The sequence below is a fragment of the Ambystoma mexicanum genome, chromosome 11 (genome assembly GCF_040938575.1).
Source record: "Ambystoma mexicanum isolate Mex_15411 chromosome 11, UKY_AmexF1_1, whole genome shotgun sequence".
NCBI lineage: Eukaryota > Metazoa > Chordata > Amphibia > Caudata > Ambystomatidae > Ambystoma > Ambystoma mexicanum.
The window spans coordinates 251,149,660-251,171,716 of record NC_090934.1 but is presented as its reverse complement, the minus strand read 5'-3'; the positions used below and the strand labels follow the sequence as shown (position 1 = coordinate 251,171,716).

The window sequence follows — 22,057 nt, the reverse complement described above, 5'->3', positions numbered from 1 at the left end:
GGAGAGCTGATTTTGGCAGATGGGTAGAGGGATTGTGTAACAAACGCATTTTTTAAATGCCTTTGTTGTACAACCCTCCACCCCCCACTTGCCAAAATCAGCTTCACGGACCAACCCAAATAAATACACATTCACACAGCATTCACACAACTAACACTCTGTCATTCACACAAGCACCCATCATCATACACTCACTCATAACACAAGTATACATGCATCCATACGCATATTTAAATAAATAATAAATGCACATAAATGTACCTTCATAAACTGGTCCTGATGTTTCCTCCGCAGCACTTCAGCTCCTGCATCATGAACAGGAATTGGGAAGCAGGAGCTTCCTGGTTCCTGCACATGCATCCAGGGCCCTGAGTGTGGGTGCTGAATTGCCCTGCTTCAGCTTGCTCTGTCTGTATGTGCGAGGAGAACAGGAGCTCCCCCCGCACATACAGACATGCAGTTCCCCAGCCAGCACTTCCAATGAGCTATACAAGGCTGGCAAAGCAGAATGTCCCCAGTCTTGCATGGCTCATTGAGCATGTGCGGCTGGATAACTGAACTGTCAAAGGGAAACTATGTTTCCCTTTGACAGTTCAGCCAGCCCAAGAGGGCTCCCTCAGCTGGAAAAAGCAACGGAGAGAGCACTCAGTGTTTGACTGGGCTGATTCCTCGGCTCCCCATAATGGGTGAGTGGGTCACTGGGTTGATGCCCCATTGCCCATTATGGGCGGGCCACCCCTGTCCAGGGCTCCCTCTACCCTGCTTTTTCTTTCTCCCCTTTCAAAAAACAAAAAAGGTAAAAGAATTATTGTTATTATTTTTATTCTTTTTTTTTATTGTTAAATGTCGAGATGAAGCTTTTGAAAAATATGATCTATGCCGCACCAGCATACTTAATATATTTGGTGATGTAGATAGCCTGGAGGACAGGAGGACATTTCCTCAAATGACCTTGATCTGGTTGAGTTTGTTTGCGACGACAACTTGTCCATTGTCCGTCTCTGGATCAAATCGGGCTTAGTTCTCAATACGATCTGGAAAGCTAAAATGGCCCTATTTAAAATGGGATTTTTGGTTGCGCAAGATCCTGAGCGTCTCATCCAAGAAAATAAAACGTTATCTGTGAACAAAGAGAAAATTGCAGCTGAGGAGCCACATGCTCAATCTAGTTTATGCACTTATTGTGGTCCTTCTTCTATGCAACTACAACAGAAGATGCCTCCCATGAAGGCATAACCATTAACAAACACAACATCAAAGTCTATTTCTGTAGCCAGTTGGAATACCAGAGGACATACTCATATGCAATGGGGAGCAAATCACTTCATAAAGCAATTTGACATAGTGGTACTCCAGGAAACCTAGTTGTTGGTAAACCCCGTTTGGGATGACCATGATGTTTTACTTTCACCAGCAATTGCTGCCCAAAGGGGGAGACCTACATCAGGGCTGATGGTGGCGGTTAAAAGCAGCTGAGGACTGTCTATGACCGACTGGCTCTCCCCGAACAAATTCATACAAATGTTAAGATATTTAATTATGATCAATCTATAGGATTGATTAATCTATATCGTAATCCAGCTGGTATATCAGATGATGGCCCTCATTACGACCCTGGCGGAAATCGCGGTGCAAAATGCACCTTGGAGCACGGCGGTAAGCTGCCGATACCGCCATGGGGGTTGGCGGATTCTCCGCCCCATTCCGACCTTGGCGGGGCGGTAAATCCCCAATCCCCATTTTACCCTTCCCCATTCCCATTTTTGCCCCATAGGGTATAATGGGAGTGGGGAAGGCGTTAATTACGCCACCGTAAAGTACGGTGGCGTAATTAACAACAAGGTCCCGTAGCGCCATGGATTTCTCCGCCCGGAAAAACCAGGCGGAGAAAGGCTCCATGGCGCTACGGGAACTCGTAGTAGGGCGGACGGGTCCGCCACGAATACCGCTGGCGTAAACCCACTCCGCCAGGGTCGTAATGAGGGCCGATGTGTTTTACAAGGTTCTGTCGATTGCTATAGAGCTAGCATCACAAGCACCGAATAATCTAGGTATAATTCTGGCGGGTGATCTTCACTTGGATTGCCCACGGGAGAATACATCATTGCATAAACAAGAAATGCTTAGGTGGTCTAAATGTGTCGCAGATCGTAATTTCCACATGGCAAATGGTGCTGTGATGGGGGACATCCCCGCACAGCACACGTGGCAAAGGGGTTCTTCTAAATCAACTATAGACTATGTTTACTTGTCTGATTCCTTGTTTCATAAGACAACAAAATTCGAAATCATACCGCAAACAGCTAGTGATCACAATCTTCTATCCTTACAGTGGTGTTGGGATTGTATCCTTTTAGACATAAAGGCACGTTACATATTAAATGTACTATGTAAGTGCTTTGTGGAGTACCACACGGGGATGCAATAGTATTTACTAGTGCCCAGTGGGGTGAGGGGGTGGCGGCCTGCCAGCCAGTGGGGAGGCTCAGAACGCGGGTGTTACCAGACGGTAATCTCGCAGCCTCCTCAGGGCTGGAGGCCACCATCTCCCCTTGCCGGGGAATGATGTGTTTCTAACCCCTCTCCCTGCTCCCCTCTTCCCCCTATTTCCCTCCTCCCCCACACTTACCGGCTTTTCGGGAAGAGACGCGCTAGAAACACTTCAGTCTCCAGCGCGTCTGCTCCCGATCTGCGACAGGCCGACATAGAAAGGAAGAAGTGACTACATGTAGTCCCTTCTCTCCTTTCCATGCCACCATTTCTTTTCTTTACTTTTTAACTTTTTTTTTTAATGGCCCCATTGGAAATGGAGAAGGGACTACTTCAGGTAATGCCCCGGCCCTGTAACTATGGGCCTCGGTGCATTAACTGAAGTGGTAATGTCCCCCTTGCTCAGGGCTTATTGCTTAATTAAGAGCCCCGATAAGAAACCAGACTAAGCTGACCAGATGGTACCATGTCACTAGAACACCATCTTTCCAATCTTGGGAGTTCATTAAACAAACAGATGCATTCAGGGAGTTGTAGTCCTAGGAAAATTAATTTGAACAAATTGGACTCAAGCACCTGTTAAGAATGTTTTATATTAAAAAAGAAGCCCTTGTGCTGAATTACCTTCTCTGATTTTTGAGATACGTATTGAGCTTGTAATGGTAAATTGCATTTCTCTGTTATTTTGCTGAATCTGTGCTGTACTAAATGGGGAATGTTGCACATGAGGTAGGTAAGCTGTGCTGGGTGACACTGACATGTTGACCTGAAAGGATTGGAAAAGTGCTGTCCTGGTGACTTAGTCACATCTGTTTACACATTGGGCGTGACAATGCTTTGACCCATTGATTGCACGAGGGCCTTAAGCGCAGCTCCAACTTATTCCAAAGTCCGAAACGAATAACAAGGGTAGAAGGAGCCTGCCAGGCCCTTTCTGTTGACCTTTGATATTTCTCGGCTCCACAGAATACCCATCAGCCTTTGCATGGCCGTAGATGCCCGATCCGCAGGGGGCCCTGGCAATAGCGTGTGTTCCCACCTACCGGGACAAGCCATGCCCCGTGGCTTGGATCCACCCTCGAGGACTGTGCAAGCCCGCCTAGCAGGACCTTTGCGGCCGGCAGGCTATATAAGAGACCGGTGCCTCTTGCTGTCTCCCGATTTACCAGGCAGAAGCATCCTTTGCGCTTTGTCCAGCAAACATGCCCGGCAAAACCGTTCTGCCCACAGAGGAAGAGGCCCTGCCTGGCCGAACTGAGGAGATGAAGGTGGCAGGTAATGGCGGGCCGCTATAGTCCACACTTGATCTATATAATGTTTAATACTGCGGGTCGGCTGCTTCTAAGTGCTTCCGATGATGAGCCCGACAGAGGGAGAAAGTGTGATGTGTCTAAAAGCATAGCGTTTTTCTATTACTTGTCGGTTTGCTTATCTTATTCTAAATCTAAAATGACATGCCCTCCTCGCACTGCAGAAGGGCCAACTTGGCTTCTCTGTCCAGGCCGCGCACTGGAGCAGTGCCTTGTTATGCTGTTATTTGAGAGTTATATAGCGCCTAACTACCACTATGACCTCAAAGCGCGGCGGAACGTCTCGGAATTCGGTAGACAGTGGTCTGAACTTTGCATGACAAACTGAACATGACATTGCAGGTAGGTAATGTAAGCTGACCATTACATTGCAGGAAAGCAATGACTGCTTTGGCAGAGATGACTAGTTCTGTAATGTATTTACAGCCACGTGTTAGTTGGGGGTACTGTGTGATTCACTGTGCCAGTGCATTAGTGATTGCTGGCATGAGAGCGGAATTTCAATCGTGGGACTCACCCTGCCAGCTGGTCTGAGGATGCAACTACCTATCGCGAGGCACCTAATGCAGTTATGGGCTGCGCGCTTACATGTTACAGTACCCAAAGACACGGCAGCAGTGTTCATTGTGCATTCCAGTCCACAGTAGACTGGGGCACAGTGATTACTCTTTATTTCATCACACGTCTCATCAGGCAATCGCAACCGAGAATGCTCAGCACACACTGCTCATGGAATCACTCTGTGTATATTTTCCCGCGCTATTTAAAGGAGGGGTCTGCAACCCGTGTCTCTCCAGATGTTTTGGACTACAAGACCCACCAGTGATAGTCAGCATGGCCAATGCTGGTGGATCATGGGATTTCTTGTTCGAAACCTCTGGAGAGCGAAAGGTTGCAGACCCCTGATTTAAAGGGATGTAGCTCTGAACATCGAAAGGCAGGTGGTTGCCCCCACCCTCTACTCGCGCCCAGTTATTCCATATGAGCAGTTGCATATTGCCCAACCGTAGGGGGTCAAAATATTCAACTGCTCGCCCTCCCTCCATAAACGAACACCTACACCTACTCTAATACCTTTTTCCCTCTCCCCCAACACGCTCCCTTCTCTCTTCATTTCAGGAGGAGTCCGCCCTGTGCTCTCTTTTCCTACCCTGCCATCACTCCACTCTGGGTCCATCACCCACTACCCCTCTATTACACACCCATTATCATCCCTGTCCTGTACACCTCTGCTACCCACACACCCCCAATCCCCACCCCCTACTCCAGTCACTGCCCACTTTTCCAGCATCCCCCAACATGAATTTCCACATGCCCACACCCACAACCTCCCACCTTTCCAACATACCCCCACCATTCATTTGTACATCCCTTCGCCCCAGCCCCCACCCATCTTTCCAACAGAGTCCCACCATGCATTCCCCAACCCCCACCTCATCCCACCTTTCCAACATAGCCCCACCATGCATTCCCATATAACCCACACCAGCCCCCTCACACCTTTCCAATATACCCCAACCATGCATTCCCACATCCCCCACCCCTGTCCCTGCCCACCTTTCCAACCGACCCCACCATGCATTCCCATATAACCCACCACAGCCCCCTCACACCTTTCCAACATCCCCCACCCCTGTCCCTGCCACTTTTCCAACAGACCCCACCATGCATTCCCAAACCCCCACCCCTGTCCATGCCAACCTTTCCAACAGACCCCACCATGCATTCCCACACCGCCACCCCTGCCCCTTCCACCTTTCCAAAATGCCCCCACCATGTATTCCCACACCCCAACTCCTGCCCCACCAACCTTTCCAACAGACCCCATTATGCATTCCCAGTTCCCCATCCAAGCCCCCTCCCACCTTTCCAGCATACCCCAACATGCATTCCCACATCTCATCTCCCATCCCAGCCACCTCCCACCTTTCCACCCCCTCACCATCCTCCACCCCAGTTCCTGCCCACCATTGCAACAGACAGCCCACCTTTGCAACTGACATCCACCATGCATTCTCATATCCGCCACCCCAGTCCCCTCCCATCTTTCCAACAGACCCCACCCCAGTCCCTGCCAACCTTTGCAACATACCCCCACCATGCATTCTCTTGTAGGTAAGCGTCTGCACTGGGAACATGACAACCTGAGTAAGATCCTGGTATCCAAATACTTGTGCAAGTTTACCAACCTCAAAAGAAAAAAAAGGGATTGCACCCACCCTCTAAAAATAAGTTATGCTCTCCACCCACATGTGCCCTTCACTGGTACCATGAAAAGCAACCACAAACAGGGGAAAGTAACTTGCACCAGTGTCCAGGATTGCAAACTCTCTTACCACATTGTGGGCAAATACTCATGACTTACTTGCCCTCTCATCATTTCACCTCCTCACCCCCATGTCTGTCTTTCAACAATACTCTGCTTTATAAAGCTAACTTCAAAAGTACACATACCATAGTGTCACTCAAATATATAAATCCCTATAGAACTATGTTAGGCAAAAGTGTACAATTGTGGCATTATTCCCACCCATCTTGACTGTGAGACTACAAATACCAGAATGCAATTCAGCAAAAGGCAAAAAAGCGGTCTCTGAGGGTAAAACTTTCAAGGACTGACAGTAGCATGGTTTCAAAAATAATAATGTGGATGCCGTGTTTTATGACATATTTAAAACTTTCAGAACTCAGAATGTGTTTAGGCAATGAGAAGTGAGATGACATTATTTGCCATGCAGCACACGCTTTGGTAAAGCAGCGTTCTCCAAGCGGTACACCCCTTTTCGGCACCATCATTTTAGCACGTGCCAATTTGGCACACCCATCCCGCTGCAGCACCCATTTCGGCACGCCCTTTTTGGAGCGAAACCCATTCCGGCACTGTTATTTTGGCGCAAGGGATGTTTGGGCGTTTGGACGTGACTGACATTGCAGCCATGTCTAAATGCCCTGACGCTGAATAAGATCACAGGACTGCAATGCAACAAACCTCGCCACCTGCCACTTGCGTTGCTTTTCTTTTAATTAAGTTAAATCAGTTAAATAAATAAAAAACACACAGCCTTGAACCCTGGTTTTTCTCAGTTCAAGGCACAACATTTAACTACTAGGACATAATGGCATGGAGCTTCATGGGGCATACATTTCGTACTTAGCCTATCATTTAATATGTTCAATGATAAAAGGCTAGGTATGAAACTTATAAAATTCCAAACAATAAAATCATTGTAGCATAATGGTTAAGAGCTGTGTCTTGAACTCCTTAAGGCCAGGGATCTCTGATAGCAGTGTTCATCATAAATGTGATTTTTTAAATTTCATTTTTTCTGTTTTATCAAAATGCAGATGCTGTGTGTTATGAGATATTTAAAACTAAGAAAACACATGGCATTCAGGACTGTCTGCCATCCATGCAGTAACCGGGAACGACCCTGCTTAGTTTCAAAGCAAGGAAGGATCCAGCCCTCTTGGGCCATGTTTCTCTAAGTGTTCTTCTAAGGGGGTGGGGGCATATATTAGGCAACATGGCCTTAGTGCACTGACCCCTTCCTCACTTTGAAGCTAAGCAGGATTTGGCCTAGTTAGTGCAGGGATAAGAAACCCATTGTTGCTGTAAACATATCTATTTTTTTATTTTGTATTAATGACTGGGAGATTACAAATACATGAATGCAATTAAGCAAAAGGCAGACAATTGTCTCTGAATCCAAAACCTTCAAGGACTGACAGTAACACGGTTTAAAATAAGTAAATAATCCAGATGCCCATTCGGTTGCCCATCCTTGCAGTGACTGGGACTGACCCTGCTTAGCTTCAAAGCGTGGCTGACCCTGCTTAGCTTGAAAGCAAGAGAAGGGACGGCCCATTACTCTAAGTGGTATTGTAAGTTTGGCCTATTTATCAGGCAACATGTCCAGAGGAGGCTGACCTCTTCCTTACTTTAAAGCTCAGCAGAGTCTGTCCTGGTTACTGCATGAATGGGAGACCTGGATGGTAATTGAGTCACTGACCATGTCCTTCAGCAATAGCCAATGATTTTTCACCCCGACATCGCAGGTACCGAACTACACGAAGCCACAAATATCGGCAAATACTTCCTTGCTCCCCCAGGCCATCACCAAGTGCCTCTCTCATCTGTGCAAGCTTCCCCGACCGCCTCCTCACCTCCCCTGCCCTTTCCCTTTCACCCCAGAGCACATGCTGCTTCTGTGACGAAGTTTGCTGTCAGATGTCGGATGTTCACGGCTGTAGCCGAGGCTACATAAAGCTTTGTGTTGTTCCCTGGACCCCCTACAACATCAAATTTCACTTAGTGCTTTCTAGCCATCCCCCCACCTCTACCTTGATGGCATTTGCATGTTATTTGACCTGCAAATAGCTTTTTACTGCATTTCATTTTCCCATAATCTCAGCTATAGCCACAAACATCTCTTGCATCAAGAGAAAAACAAGATGGCGATCGTTTAATTTCTGAAAACCATGATCCTGCAATGCACCGTGGGGATATAACTATAATTATTGGGGACAAGAGCACCCCTTTCTCCATCCAATTTTAAAATAACCCCAAACCATGCATGGAGCGCAAGTCAATGGCATGTGCCCAAGTTGTTTCAGACCTGGTCCAAATCAGTCCAGATTTTAGGATGTGCGCTTTGGCAAAAATTGTCAATTTTTGTCTATGTAAAAATGAATGGGAAGTAGGCCGCACTTTTGGAGGAAAACAAAACTATTTGGGAAGCTTAATAACATTTTTATTTTTTAACAAATCTTTACAAGACTTTGCAGTCTGGGGGGTGGCGGGGCACGGGGTGCACAGGCTTTTAATCACTTTCCAAATTTCAACCAAATCCGTTGCTCAAATCAAAAGTTATTAACAATTGAATTTTGAGCAGTTCCTATGTGCCTCCGACTCACCTTAACTATAATATATATATATAAATATGTCTAATGCTTTGCACACGTTTTACTGTTAGGGTGAATATTGTGACAGAAAAATGGAGCAACATATCAAGTGTGCATTGCATGCTCAGAGGGAATGAACATTTGAATTATTAGCACAGACATGTTTGATAAATTGTGTGAGAAAACGGCGTTGTAGCTGGGTTCAGCTGCGCTTTTGAAACTGAAAATGCCCATAGGTATCCCACCAACCTATATCCTGTCAAACCAGAAACAATTTAGCACCTCCTATTGTCACTCGTCAAATTTTGTTCAAAACTGAGTTCATTACAGTACTTTTGAATTTGATCCAATAAATGTCAAAGAACTCAGTGTTCCAATTCTATAACATGATTTATTTCTTGATCTGAAGAAAAATAGAGATGGGGCATCCCGCAGATGGGTTTAGAATTTTCATGAGCCCAAATTCCAAAACATTCCCATTTGCCCAATTGGCAACATGTGTTTCGACTTTTACCAAGTCCTTCTGAAGGCCGTGCTGGTCTGTTTTTGAAAAAAATCCTTCTTAAGGTTTATTCCCCAGCAAAGGTATGGAATTAATAAAAATACTTATTCCGTTCCTTAATGGAACCTCAGCATCACGATCCGAATGTCCTGATTAGACTCCTTGCCCCACTGGCGTCCCCCGGTATACACACGCGAGACGCCAATGGGACCAGGAGTCTTACTCTAATCAGTACACTCTGAGTTCTTTCAAATTTATCGGATCAAATTGAAAAGTACTGTAATGAACTCATTAACAAAAAGGATGCCAGTTTTGAACAAAATTGGACGAGCGCCAATAGGAGGAGCCATATTGTTTCATGTCTGATAAATTGGTGGTCATTCTTATGTTCCAAAATGCACTTTGTTTTTATGTAAAGCAGTCAGCACCCTATATTCCGGACCCTTAGCTCTGCCCTATTCCCAACCACACCAATGACAAACCCCCACAGTCCCCTGACCCCGCAAAGGAGAAGGGGTGAGTTCCCCCATTAAATTGTGTCAGTTTCCAGCATTGCTGAAGAGCGACCGAATGGCCTATTTGGATGGCCCACAATCATTTGGCCAAATATGTCATTGTGTTGGGTCTCTGGGCTTGGATCTCTAGGTTTGAGTCTGGGCAGGAGGGTCACAGGGCAAACCATCTCGTGCCCATCACCTGACCAATCAATATTTAAAAAATAATACTAACAATAATAATGATTTCAACAAAGGCCTTGGTGGGGCCTTTATTGGAAACTAAGCCCCAGGGTACCCTCTCTTCACACCCCCTTTTTTAAAAAAACGTTTATTTTTGGTATTTAACACACCGAACAATTACACACCCACATTAGGGTGGATTATCAACTCTGCGCCGTTAACTTAGATCCCCTCCACCGCCCTCCCCCACGCTCCCCCGCCCGCCCCCCCTCCGCCGCCTCAAGGCAGATATGCTGGTTAGCAACAGTTCGCCCCACCGGGTCCTCGCTCCGGGGATTATTGGCCTGACTGCAGACTGTATCAGGGTGCGTTGCCTGACTCCGAAGTGTCTGTTGAGGAGGAATCATCTTCATTTATCAGAAAAGTTATCAGCGGGCCCCAGATGTTGGGCGGGCGCGCGTGCTGAGGAAGGAGTTTAATGAAATCTGCCTCTACATCCTGGTAGTAGAGTAGATCCTTTCGCCAGGCTGTGTAGGATGGCGGGGGGCCGCGGCCCCATGCCAGGGCGACTCTCCTGCGGGCTAGTGTTAGTAGGACTCCGGCCAGTTTCCTCGAAGGAGCTGATAGCAGCCTGGTCATCCCCAGCAGGGCTGCCGTGCATCTCGGTTGTATTGCTTCTCCCAGGATTGCCGTTGACGTATCTAGCACCCTGTTCCAGAAGGGGGCTACCTCGGGGCATTCCCATGCCATGTGTATAAAGCTCGCGGCTATGGTTCCGCATCTCTTGCACTCTGTCTGGATGTCGGGATGGTGTTTGGTAGCTTTTTCCGGTGTGTAGTATGTTTGGTGAAGGAAATTGAAATGAATGAGTTTGAGCCGGGAATTAAGTGCAATTTTCTGAGTCTGATTCAATATGTAGCTCCAATCTGCTTCTGGTATATTTGTGTTTAGCGCTTTTTCCCATCTATTTTTCGCCCCAGTATTGACGGGGGGTGTTCCAGTGGTCAGAGTTTTGTATATTTGCGACAGCAGCCTGCCGTCTCCTTGCGCTTGAATGACATTGTGCAACAATTGCCACATAGGTGGTTGACGCGGGAAGTCTGGCAGGTGGGTCTATAGGGTGTAGCGAGTTCGGAAGTAGAGGAACACATCTAGCGCAGTGTTGCCCCCTTTCTGTTTGGCTTGGTCTGGTGTCATGAAACCTTCTTCTGTGAATAGGTCCCCTAGGGATCTTATATGCAGTTTATCAACCCACTGGTGAAACACTTTTTCTGATGTCAGAGGGATCCCAGGGATAAATTTGACTGGCAAGAGGGGAGAGTACCTTGTGTGCACCCCCAACTTCTTCGCCACGGTCCTCCAGACCTTGTACATTGTGAGCATCACGTTCATCGTGCGATTGGGAACGGGGAGCTGGGCGAAGACCACTGCAGTCAGGAAGTTGGGAGTCGCCAGGGCTCGTTCCACCTGTACATGAGGATGGATTGTTTGCGTTGCATACCAGTGGCTGAGGTATTGTGCCTGGGCTGCCCAGAAATATTTTTCAAGATCAGGGAGGGCCAGGCCGCCACTGGACACGGGGAGTATCAGTATCGTATACGCCACTCTAGCTGGTTTGCCAGCCCAGAGTAACTCAAGAACCAAGCTTTTGAGCCTTTTCAACAAGGTTTGTGGTAGTAACAGCGGTATATTGTTGAAGAGGTACAGCAGTTTTGGCAATACTACCATTTTCACTAATGAGGTTCTGCCCCAGAGTGTCAGTGGGAGTGTCTTCCAGCGAGAGACCTTGTCGTGCAGGGATTTGAGCACCTCTTCATAGTTATCCCGGAACACTGCTTGATGGTCCAGTGACAGTTGGATCCCCAGATGTCGAACCCCGGCGGTTCTCCACGTGAGTCCGAAGTCGTCGGCAAACAGTTTTGTGTCTCGGGTCAGTGGGAAGACGACTGATTTTGAATGATTAATTTTCAATCCGGAGGCCGCCCCAAATTTGATGACTTCCCGCATGACTGGGTTCAGATTAACCTCTGGGTCTCTTATATATAGGGCCAAGTCATCGGTGTATAGGGATACTATGAGCTTGTGTGGGCTGATTATGAGACCCCTCTGTTGACAGAGTTCCCGCAGATTGGAGGCTAGTGGCTCCATTACCAGAGCGAATATTAGTGCAGAAAGAGGACAACCTTGTCTTGTGCCACGCTGTAGGTTTATTAAGGATGATTTTGCCGAGCCCACTATGATATTAGCTTGTGGATTGGTGTATAGGAGGGAGACGAGCTTGATGAAGCGAGCCCCCAGCCCCATCCTGGTGAGAACCAGGAACATAAACGGCCACTCCACCGAATCGAACGCCTTTTCTGCGTCTAACAGGACTTCAATTGCTTGGTCTGCCGGGTCAAGAGCCTCGATGATTCCAAACATTCTTCGGATGCCAAAGGTCGTATTGCGGCCTGGTATAAAGCCCGCTTGGTCAGCTAGCACCAGGGCAGGCATCAGGGGCATCAATCTTTTCGCTAGGATTTTGGCAAGGATTTTATTGTCTAGATTAAGCAGTGAGATCGGGCGGTACGAGGCGCATTCTTCCGGAGGTTTTCCTGATTTGTGTAGTAGAATGACATTGGCTTCGCGGGAGGAGTGAGGAAGGGACCCACGCTCCAATGCTTCCTCATATACAGCTGCCAACAGGGGGGCCAGGGTTTCCGCAAAGGCTTTACAGAATTCACCCGTTAGGCCATCAGGGCCTGGTGCCTTGGAGGGTGGTAGGGTTTTTATAGCTGCTCGGATCTCTTCCTGTGAAATCAGTTCATTCAGAGGTTCGCGTAGTTGGTGCTCGACCCAATAGAGTTCGGTGTCTTCTAAGTATTTCAGCGGGAGGTTCGAGTCTTTCGGGAGCCTGGCGCTGTGTAGATCTTGATAAAAAAGCCTAAATTCTTCTGCTATCTTTTCATCCGTGTGGACTTCCTCTCCTTGCCTTGTTCTGATCTTTTCTATTTGGGACTGCTTGTTGTCGGCTCTGATTAGATTTGCCAGTAGAGCTCCTGGTTTCTGGCCCTCACCATATTGACGGACTTGGCTCGTGCGGTATAGAAACTTAACCTCACGTTCCGCTGTTGCGTTGAATTTTTGTAGTTCCGTTTTTATGGCGGCTGCTGACTGCGGGTTGGTTTTGTTCGGATTCTGGATCTCGAGTTGCTTCAATTTTTTTTCGCTGGTTGTAAGCTCGCTTCTAATACGTTTGAGAATGCCATTTTCTTTGGCGAGGCAGACTCCTCTGATGAAGCATTTTAAGGATTCCCAGATTGTGCATGCTGAGGGGACCGACCCCAGGTTGGCCTCCAGGAACACGTCGATCTCCTCTCTTAGCTCGGAAGCAAAGACCTCGTCCCTTAGTGATCCCTGCTTAAAGCGCCAACGCTGTAGCGGTGGAGTGGGGTTGGCAGTATTGAGCTTAAGAAGGATTGGTGAGTGGTCTGAGAGTGTTCTCGGGTGGATGGAGCACCGGCCGCATGATAGGGGGGTGTTTGTTGAGGTGAAGTAGTAGTCAATCCTGGAGCTTGTATTGTGGACTGTCGAGTGAAAGGTGTATTTGCGCTGTTCCCCATTGGAGACTCTCCACGAGTCTTGTAAGTCAAATGCTCTACAAATTTCTTTTATCTGGAGACTGGCCTTGGAGGGTGGATGTTGAGTGGTTGTCGATCTGTCCCTTACAGGATCTAACGCCGCGTTCATGTCTCCGCCCCAGACGATTGTTGCCGGGTTGAGCGACGAGAGCTGTGTTAGCACCCAGCCAAAGTTGTTGGGGCCATCTATATTCGGTGCATACGAATGAACAAATGTCACTTTCTGACCTGCGATAATGCCGCTCACCAATAGCGCTCTGCCTTCGTCGTCTTTTGCCGTGTGTAGTAGCCGGAAGCTGAGACGCCTGTGTATAAGGATAGTGACTCCTCTCGAATATGTGGAGTAAGATGAAAAGTATCTGTGGCAGCCACAGCTTTTGGCCCACTGGTGGTCCTTCCCTTGAGCAAAATGAGTCTCTTGAATCAATGCTACGTCCACTTCGTGGCACCTTAGGTATTGCAGAATTTTTCTGGATTTAGCCGGAATGTTGCCGCCTCTTATATTCCATGTTAGAACGTTGAATGGGGCGACTTAGATTTTATATCGAGCCGTGTTTCTAGTTTCATGGGTTGCGGAGGTCTGGCGGTATTTGAGCTTCCGTTGGGGTCCCTGCTTTCGGGCTGTGGGCCTCGGTGCGGCGACGGGTTCGGCAGCGGGCAGGGAGCCGGCGAGGAGCCGGACAGACGCGATCCGGTGGCGCTTAATTTTCCCCTTAACATCGAGGGGCTCGAACGGCGGGCTAACCTCAACAGGCCCGAGACGTAACTCTCCCCTGGGGGGGCAACCTCAAACTGGCCCGCCGGGAGTTTCTGCATTACCCTACCCAAAACCAAAAAGGCCCATGGAGTCACCATGACGAGGTGTTAAATCACACCCCGAATGTACCGACTCAACCTAGGCAAACAGTAACTGAACAGTAGCTGTGCTGGGGGCACCTGGGGCCTCCCAAGTGGCCTTGCCCCGACTCGTACTGTTGTAAATGAACTGGTTTACTCTGCGCTGCTGTGCCGCATTTTGTGCGTAGCTTTGAAGTGCCTTTTAAGGAGGATTCCTGGGGTTCCTGTCTCTTTGAGGTCTAGGTCGAGCCTGGTTCTGATCTGGGAGACCTAGGTGATCAAGGAACAGATTTGCTTCATCCGGGGTTTGGAAGAACTGGACCCTCCCCCTGTGCTGGATTCTCAAGCGTGCCGGATAGAGCATTGAATACGGCAGTTGGTTGTTACAGAGTCTCAGTTTGACACTAGCAAATGTTTTCCTTTGTAACTGTACTGCTGGGGACAAATCGGGATAGAGGTGGATTGTGTCCCCGTCGTAGCATAGCTCGCCCTTTTCCCTGGCGAGGCGGAGCAGGGCGTCGCGATCCCTGTAATTCAATTATTGGCCTAGGAGGAGCGCCTGGTGCTGGTCTCGTCGCGGGAATCCTGTGGGCTCTCTCAATAATAAATAGTTGGTTCTCCTGCGTTTGCTGTTCTCTCACTCTGACTATCCGCAGGTTGTTCCGCCTCGATCGACCCTCCAGGTCCTCACACTTGGCAATGGTTAGTTTCATCTGTGTTTCCAGCTGAGAGACTCTGTTGGTTAGGGTTGCCGAGCTATCATCGAGATCCGACACCCTTTGCTCCATCTCGTTCATGCGTTCGGCATGGGAATCCATGCGATGTTGTAGGAGATCGACCTTGGACGCTAGGCCGTCCATTTTGTTACTCAAACTGCCGATGCCAGCTTTCACGTCCAGAAGGAGTTCTTTTATTTCAAAGGGGTTCTCCTCGATTGCTTCCAGTTGGGGGCAAACGGACGAAGAAGCTTGGTCTTCTTGGGGGGTAGAGCCCTAGGGGTCGTGCCACTTTCGAAGTTCAGCTTCCTCTGTGATTTATCGTATTTCCCCATCACGGCTGCGGGATCAAAGCAGCTTAAATTTGGGATGCGGGAGGTCTTGCTGTGTCCTTTCACCTCTCTCGGGGACTACCTTGGGCGTAAAAGGCGAATTAGCGGCAATACAGGAGAGAGGTGGGGAGGGGGGTTCTCGTCGTATATGGAGCCCTCCTCCAGTGGCGCAGATTCCACGAATAGCTTCGTTACAGGACTGATGTGTGACGAGGGATGCCCGCCCAAGGGCTTCTTAGCATGGGGGGCCGACAGTCATGGGGTGCCTTTGATAGATGACGGGATGTTTAACGTTGGGTAAATCTAGCGCAGGAGGAGGAGGGGGAATAGTCTAATGCCTTTTCCCCTGTGTAGTAGTACAGGGTACCTCAAGGGCTCCGAGCGTACGGGTGTGTCGACAATCCTTGACTGGCAGGGACTGTTGTGAAATTTTAGCTGGGGGAGCGGGTCCCCACCCCTCGGGGTAGCTCCTGGGGAGAGTCGCAGTTTCTCCACCCCTCCTTACCTCCCGGCAGCTCTGGGACGCCGCCAACTGTGTTCGATTTGCACTGGGCACACACTGCCAATGCTTCTCTTGATCGGGCTCCGATCGCCGGATGGGCTCGGTGGAGGAGGCCGGGCTCAGATGTAGAGGCTGCCGGGGGGGGGCGCAGCTACACGCCGACTCCTCGTGTCGCTGCTGCACCCTCTGGTTCTTCACCGCCTTCTTCAGCGGGGGGGTGAGGCTACGCTCCACGGCCCACGGCTGGGAAGCCGGCTGCCGGAGCCGATGGGGGCGGACGATGAAGCAGTCCAATCCACCGACTGTTGTCTCCGCTGCACGTGGGGGAGAGAGGAAGGTCAGGCTCACCCGATGGTTCGTCACCGGCCGGGGGGGCGTTCTTCGGCCCGCTTCGGCCCGCTGCCAATCTCTCCCTCTCTCTGGGCCCACTCTCCGTAGACAACGCGGGAGGTGCTCGATGTAGTTAGACTGGCCGGCCCTGGGAGCGTGGAGTCGAGTGGGCCGGCCCTGCGTAGTTCGGTGGTCGGGCTGCTTGGCCGATTTTCGGGCAGGGAGCGCCTATTTTCCTCCAGATTTCGTGAGAGTGTTGTTAAGGAGGCTAGCGCTTCAGGAACAGGGGTTCCGGGGCACACCAGAGCCAGGAACCGCAGGATCAGGCAGGATTGATGCGGGGCTACACGGGAGCTGAGACTTAAGCGGCCATCTTGGATGGCCCTCTAGCACCCTCCCTTCACACCCCCTTTACCTGCCCTGGCTCTGGTGGCAATTTCACATGAGGTAGGGTTGAGAATAGGTGACTGAGGGGGAGCCTAATCAGAGAGGTGTTAGAAGGGCAGATGAGCTGGCATCAGGCCACACAAAGATGGAACAGGGAGAGCTGTGTGTGTGGCAGACTCTGGAGTCAGGATACAGGTGGTATGTACTCTGAGCTGCCTCTACAGAAGGAATGCTCCAATGGTAATAGAGCGGACATGGGCGGAAATGCCTCTGCAACTATGCAAGTAAACATCTAGCACTTCATTATCCTTAGTAGGCATCGCTTACAGAAGCTGGTTAATCTAGTGGAGCGGACCGCGCTGCAAACGCATTTCCTTTTGCTGTCTGTCCTGCTGAATTTTGAATACCTTACGGCTGGTGGCTATCTGGCCGTTTCCCTGGTGGACAATTTCTGAATTAAGTGTGGCCTCTCACAAGTGGCCAGAATGCACATTGGTAGTTTGAATCCCATTGCAGTCCCAGCCAGTGCTTTAAGTGTGCCAGGGCTAGCCAGTGATCAGTCCTGGCAGTCTCCAAATACTGCCCTTGAGCCAGGGCTCTGCCAGGGCTCAACGAAACTGACCGCCCTCACCAAATTTCTTTAAAGTGGCAATATGAGTGGCAATACTGCTTTTTGCCTGTAGATGTCACCATAAGAAATGTTAATGATCACAACATCAGTTAAAGAAATATGAAATTAGGTACTATTCAAACAGGACAGGAAAGGGAGATTAAAAGAGAATGTATTGTTTGATTTTTGCCACACATTGACACTTATGTATTATCATTAGAATGCCTTTAATTAGTATATAAGAATAATGGATTTCTTTCAGAAGAACTATGGGACTGCATGATGTACTGACCCCTTTTGATTTGATGCTCTGTTTCATATTTGAAAATCTTTATTTTGGTCAAAAGTTCTACACTCATTAACCATGTTTAAGTACATCTTTTAAAGCAGAATGTTTTCCCTTTCATTGCACCTTTGGAGACTCGATCAGCTCTGTTAGGTCACTCCTTTAATTGCACAGGCCACTCCTCTTTGAAAGCTTTATTAGTCACTTAGGATTTGAACATGCGCAAGACCCTTTTTAGGCCCGCCCCCAACTATTACATCATGACCTATCAGCGCCCCCTTCAAATGCTTATCCCACTTAAAGCACTGGTGCCAGCTCAACCTTTTATCCTTCTGAAGTCAATAAAGTCGATAAATTGAACACCATTATTAATATTAGCAGCAATGAATACTGCGCTTTTAAGGAGTAGGAATCAGACTTTAAGTGCTGTAGCCAAACGCAAATTATTAATATTATTATTATTACTATCTTTCAAAGTAGATTACCCAACTCCAATGTGGTTACGTTCTTTTGAAATACTCGACAATCCATAGTGATGTAAAAAATAATACCATTACCTGTGTTTTACCCACGGGGTTCCATGTAAAAATACTTTACATAAACATGTTACATTATTTCACATAATGTATACTTAGGATAGCCTAAGCATATTTCGAGCCCCTCACACACCTGGACTTAACATATGATGGTGAGCTGGGGCAGTATAAAAAACCTAATAATAACAATAATAAGAATAATATTCAATTACTTCACATATTCTTCCATCTCTGTACACATTTCAGGACACTAAAATCAGCATGACATTACATTATTTTGATTTTCCTCTGCCAGAATGTCCAAAATAAGCTGCCATTATCCTGCTTTTAGCAAGCCATCCTTCATTTGTTTTGTGGTTACATATTGAAATATAGCCTCCCTGATATATTCACATCAGTCTAATATTTTTCAGCTTTCTTAATCGTTATTCCGGAATTTGAGATTGTGCTGGACCTCCTTAAAGCAGCTCATACTACTCTACTCCGCTATTTGTGAACGTTCTGGTTGTTACGCTGATTACTGAACAGCAAAACACTGATTTTCACTTATGAAACGCAAGTTTCCCCTTTGGTTGCCAATCAATTGGTTCTTAATTTCTAGGCAGCAAATAAAGGGGATCAAAGAGGCAAATAACCAGCAATAAATCCCTTGTACGAATTTGAAAATCCTCAAAAACATTGTATAATGTTCAATTCATGGGAGGCAGGTCATTTTCTACTACTTGTACCTGTGACTGATTCAATGCATCTACAGCAGAGAGAGGTAGGGAGAGAGGTAGAGAGAGAGAGAGAGAGAGGGCAAGAGTAATAGAGAGAGAAACAGAGGTAGAGAGAATAAATGCGCACCAATCGTCATCCCATTTGCCATGTGTTGCTTTGCTTTGGGAAGTTGTGCAGTATGGTATGGGATGCTATGCTGTATGGTATTGTAACATGTGATGTTTGCAACTTTATGTAATGTTTGGAAACTATTATAATCCTTTTAAAGTTTCTGCTAATTCTGTGGGTCAGATTCCTAGAAGGTTTTGCGTGGCAAAAGGGCACATTTTGCTAAAAAAGTGCACTTTGCAGCACGCAAAACTCACGCAGCCGATTCATTGATCGGACTTTGCGTTGGTATGTACTCATTTTGTGCAGGTCCTTACCTACTTTGTGTGATTTTGACTGCTTTGAGTGACACACAGAGCAAAGTGTGGGAAGGGCCTGGACAAAGAAATAAATAGGGGGTAGAACATGCATATTCCCCAGTCCTACAAGGAAGAACCAGGAATAACCTGCGCGTGTTGAGGGACACGCCACATAGAAAACAAATACGTCCTTTCAAGCGCAAACATAACCCAATTCATGGATTCCTAACTGCAACATCTTAGAGTGAAAAGGCACACGCAAACCTTGTGATCCCACTGCCACATGATACCCAACACAAGTACAAAGTGCAAAGCCCGCGAATAAAAGCACTCAATGCACACCATTACACCATTGCACTTCCAGAATGAATCCCGCTGTAGTGGCAACAAACATACATGTTCATGGAAGGAGGAGGAGGTTGGTGAGGGACAGGATTTTTCATCCTCGCAGGAAGACCTGGCATCACCCACCATCTGCTCCCATGCACTCACACCCATGGAGAAGGTGCTGACGGCACTACATTCTATGGCTACGAGCTCGTTCCAGCACTCCTCTGGCATTGTTGGGGGCATATAGCAGGCCACGCTAACCACGCAAACCTGGTGCCTACCCTAAATTTAACCCTAACCTCTGGCATTGCTCTGGGCAACCCTCCAGACCATCGTTCTTCAGCCTGCGAAGCCATTACAGAAGGGGAAAAACCATATGCAAATCAGGTTTGGTCCCACCCCAAAAGGGGCAGTACAGTTCCAACTGCTAGGTCACATTTCTTCTGCACCAGACCACAAACTTCCCCAGACCTGTTTCAGCCTTGTGGGGTGTCATCATTGAGGAGTATCTTGGGCCTCTAGGCCCAGCAGGACCCACGTCTGGGCACATCCGTCCTATTTGGGTGATTTATGCAAAATAAAAGAGGCGATGGTTGGAAGGTTAGGAATTAATCCAAACCTTTGGCATTGCTCTGTGCAACCCTCCAGACCATCGTTCTTCAGCCTGCAAAGCCATTCAGTAGAGGAAAAACCATATGCAAATCAGGCATGGTCCCACTGCAAAAGGGGAAGTTCAGCCCAAACAGCTAGGTCACATCCCTTCTGCACAAGACCACGAGCATCCCCAGGCATGTTTCAGCCTTGTTGGGCGTCATCAGTGAGGTGTAGCTTGGGTTTCTAGGCCCAGCAGACTCTGGACCCATGTCTGGGCATACCCGTCCCACTTGGGGTAACCTATGTAAAACAAAAGAGAGTGTGCAATGAGTTTTATGCCATAGCACACTTCCCACTGGTACTGGGAGCCATTGATTGCATGCATATTGTGTTACAGCCCCCTGAGCGAGCGAGCACATGCCCTGCAACCAGAAGAATTGGCATTCATTCAATGCACAGGTCATCTGTGATGCAAAGGAGTCATCATGCATATGAATGCAAATTTCCCCAGAAGCACACATGATAGCTTCATTTACCACCGTTGACCCTTATACCACACCCTTGCATTAGGAACCTTCTGCAACACCTGGCTCGTCGGTGAGTATCAACTATCAAACACATGCATTCATAAACAGAATATCAGCCCATAAAAATCAGTGCTAGCAACACCCATTTCCACATTTGCAGGGGACAGTGCCTACCCTCTCTCGCCATCCCTGCTCACCCCATTCAGAAATCCTACCTCCCCAGCTGACCTAAGGTATAATACAGCACACATAGCTACTAAGGGCATAGTGAGGCACATATTTGGGGTGCTCAAGTCACGCTTCCGCTCCCTTGACTACTCTAGCAGCATATTGCTGTATGCCCCACCAGTAGTATGCAAGATCATCACAGCATCGTGTGTACTGCACAATGTTGCTGCACAGCGTGGCATACCAGTAGGTTTGCAGGAGGGACATCACCCTCAGCCACAGGCACTATCCATCCCCTTGGCAGACCAAAGCGCACAGGGACAACCTGAATAGCAGCCCCTGTGGAGCACGCACAGTGCATCCACATCCCTGGTGCCCTTCAATGATTTGTATGTATTTCTTTATTGGTTATTTATAAAGCACCTATACAGCAAATGGTGTTTCAGGGCACAACAAGACAGGGGATGGGGAGAGAGGTGCAAGGGGGAAAAATAACAAACACAGTCCTACTAGGCCTTGTGTCATTTCATATCGTGCAAGTCTCCAAATACTGCCCTTGAGCCAGGGCTCTGCCAGGGCTCAACGAAACTGACCGCCCTCACCAAATTTCTTTAAAGTGGCAATATGAGTGGCAATACTGCTTTTTGCCTGTAGATGTCACCATAAGAAATTTTAATGATCACAACATCAGTTAAAGAAATATGAAATTAGGTACTATTCAAACAGGACAGGAAAGGGAGATTAAAAGAGAATGTATTGTTTGATTTTTGCCACACATTGACACTTATGTATTATCATTAGAATGCCTTTAATTAGTATATAAGAATAATGGATTTCTTTCAGAAGAACTATGGGACTGCATGATGTACTGACCCCTTTTGATTTGATGCTCTGTTTCATATTTGAATATCTTTATTTTGGTCAAAAGTTCTACACTCATTAACCATGTTAAAGTACATCTTTTAAAGCAGAATGTTTTCCCTTTCATTGCACCTTTGGAGACTCGATCAGCTCTGTTAGGTCACTCCTTTAATTGCACAGGCCACTCCTCTTTGAAAGCTTTATTAGTCACTTAGGATTTGAACATGCGCAAGACCCTTTTTAGGCCCGCCCCCAACTATTACATCATGACCTATCAGCGCCCCCTTCAAATGCTTATCCCACTTAAAGCACTGGTGCCAGCTCAACCTTTTATCCTTCTGAAGTCAATAAAGTCGATAAATTGAACACCATTATTAATATTAGCAGCAATGAATACTGCGCTTTTAAGGAGT

General features: G+C 47.8%; 1 protein-coding gene across 1 annotated transcript in view; it reads left to right on the top strand.

Moving 5' to 3' along the window:
* The first annotated feature begins 3,481 nt into the window (after positions 1-3,481).
* LOC138504694 (peptide methionine sulfoxide reductase MsrA-like) overlaps positions 3,482-22,057 on the top strand; it is a 351,651-nt gene continuing 333,075 nt past the window's right edge. The window contains exon 1 of the mRNA XM_069625255.1: positions 3,482-3,765. Within this exon, the coding sequence (XP_069481356.1) occupies positions 3,693-3,765 (73 nt within the window). The 5' untranslated portion in view covers positions 3,482-3,692. The remainder of the gene's footprint in view (positions 3,766-22,057) is intronic.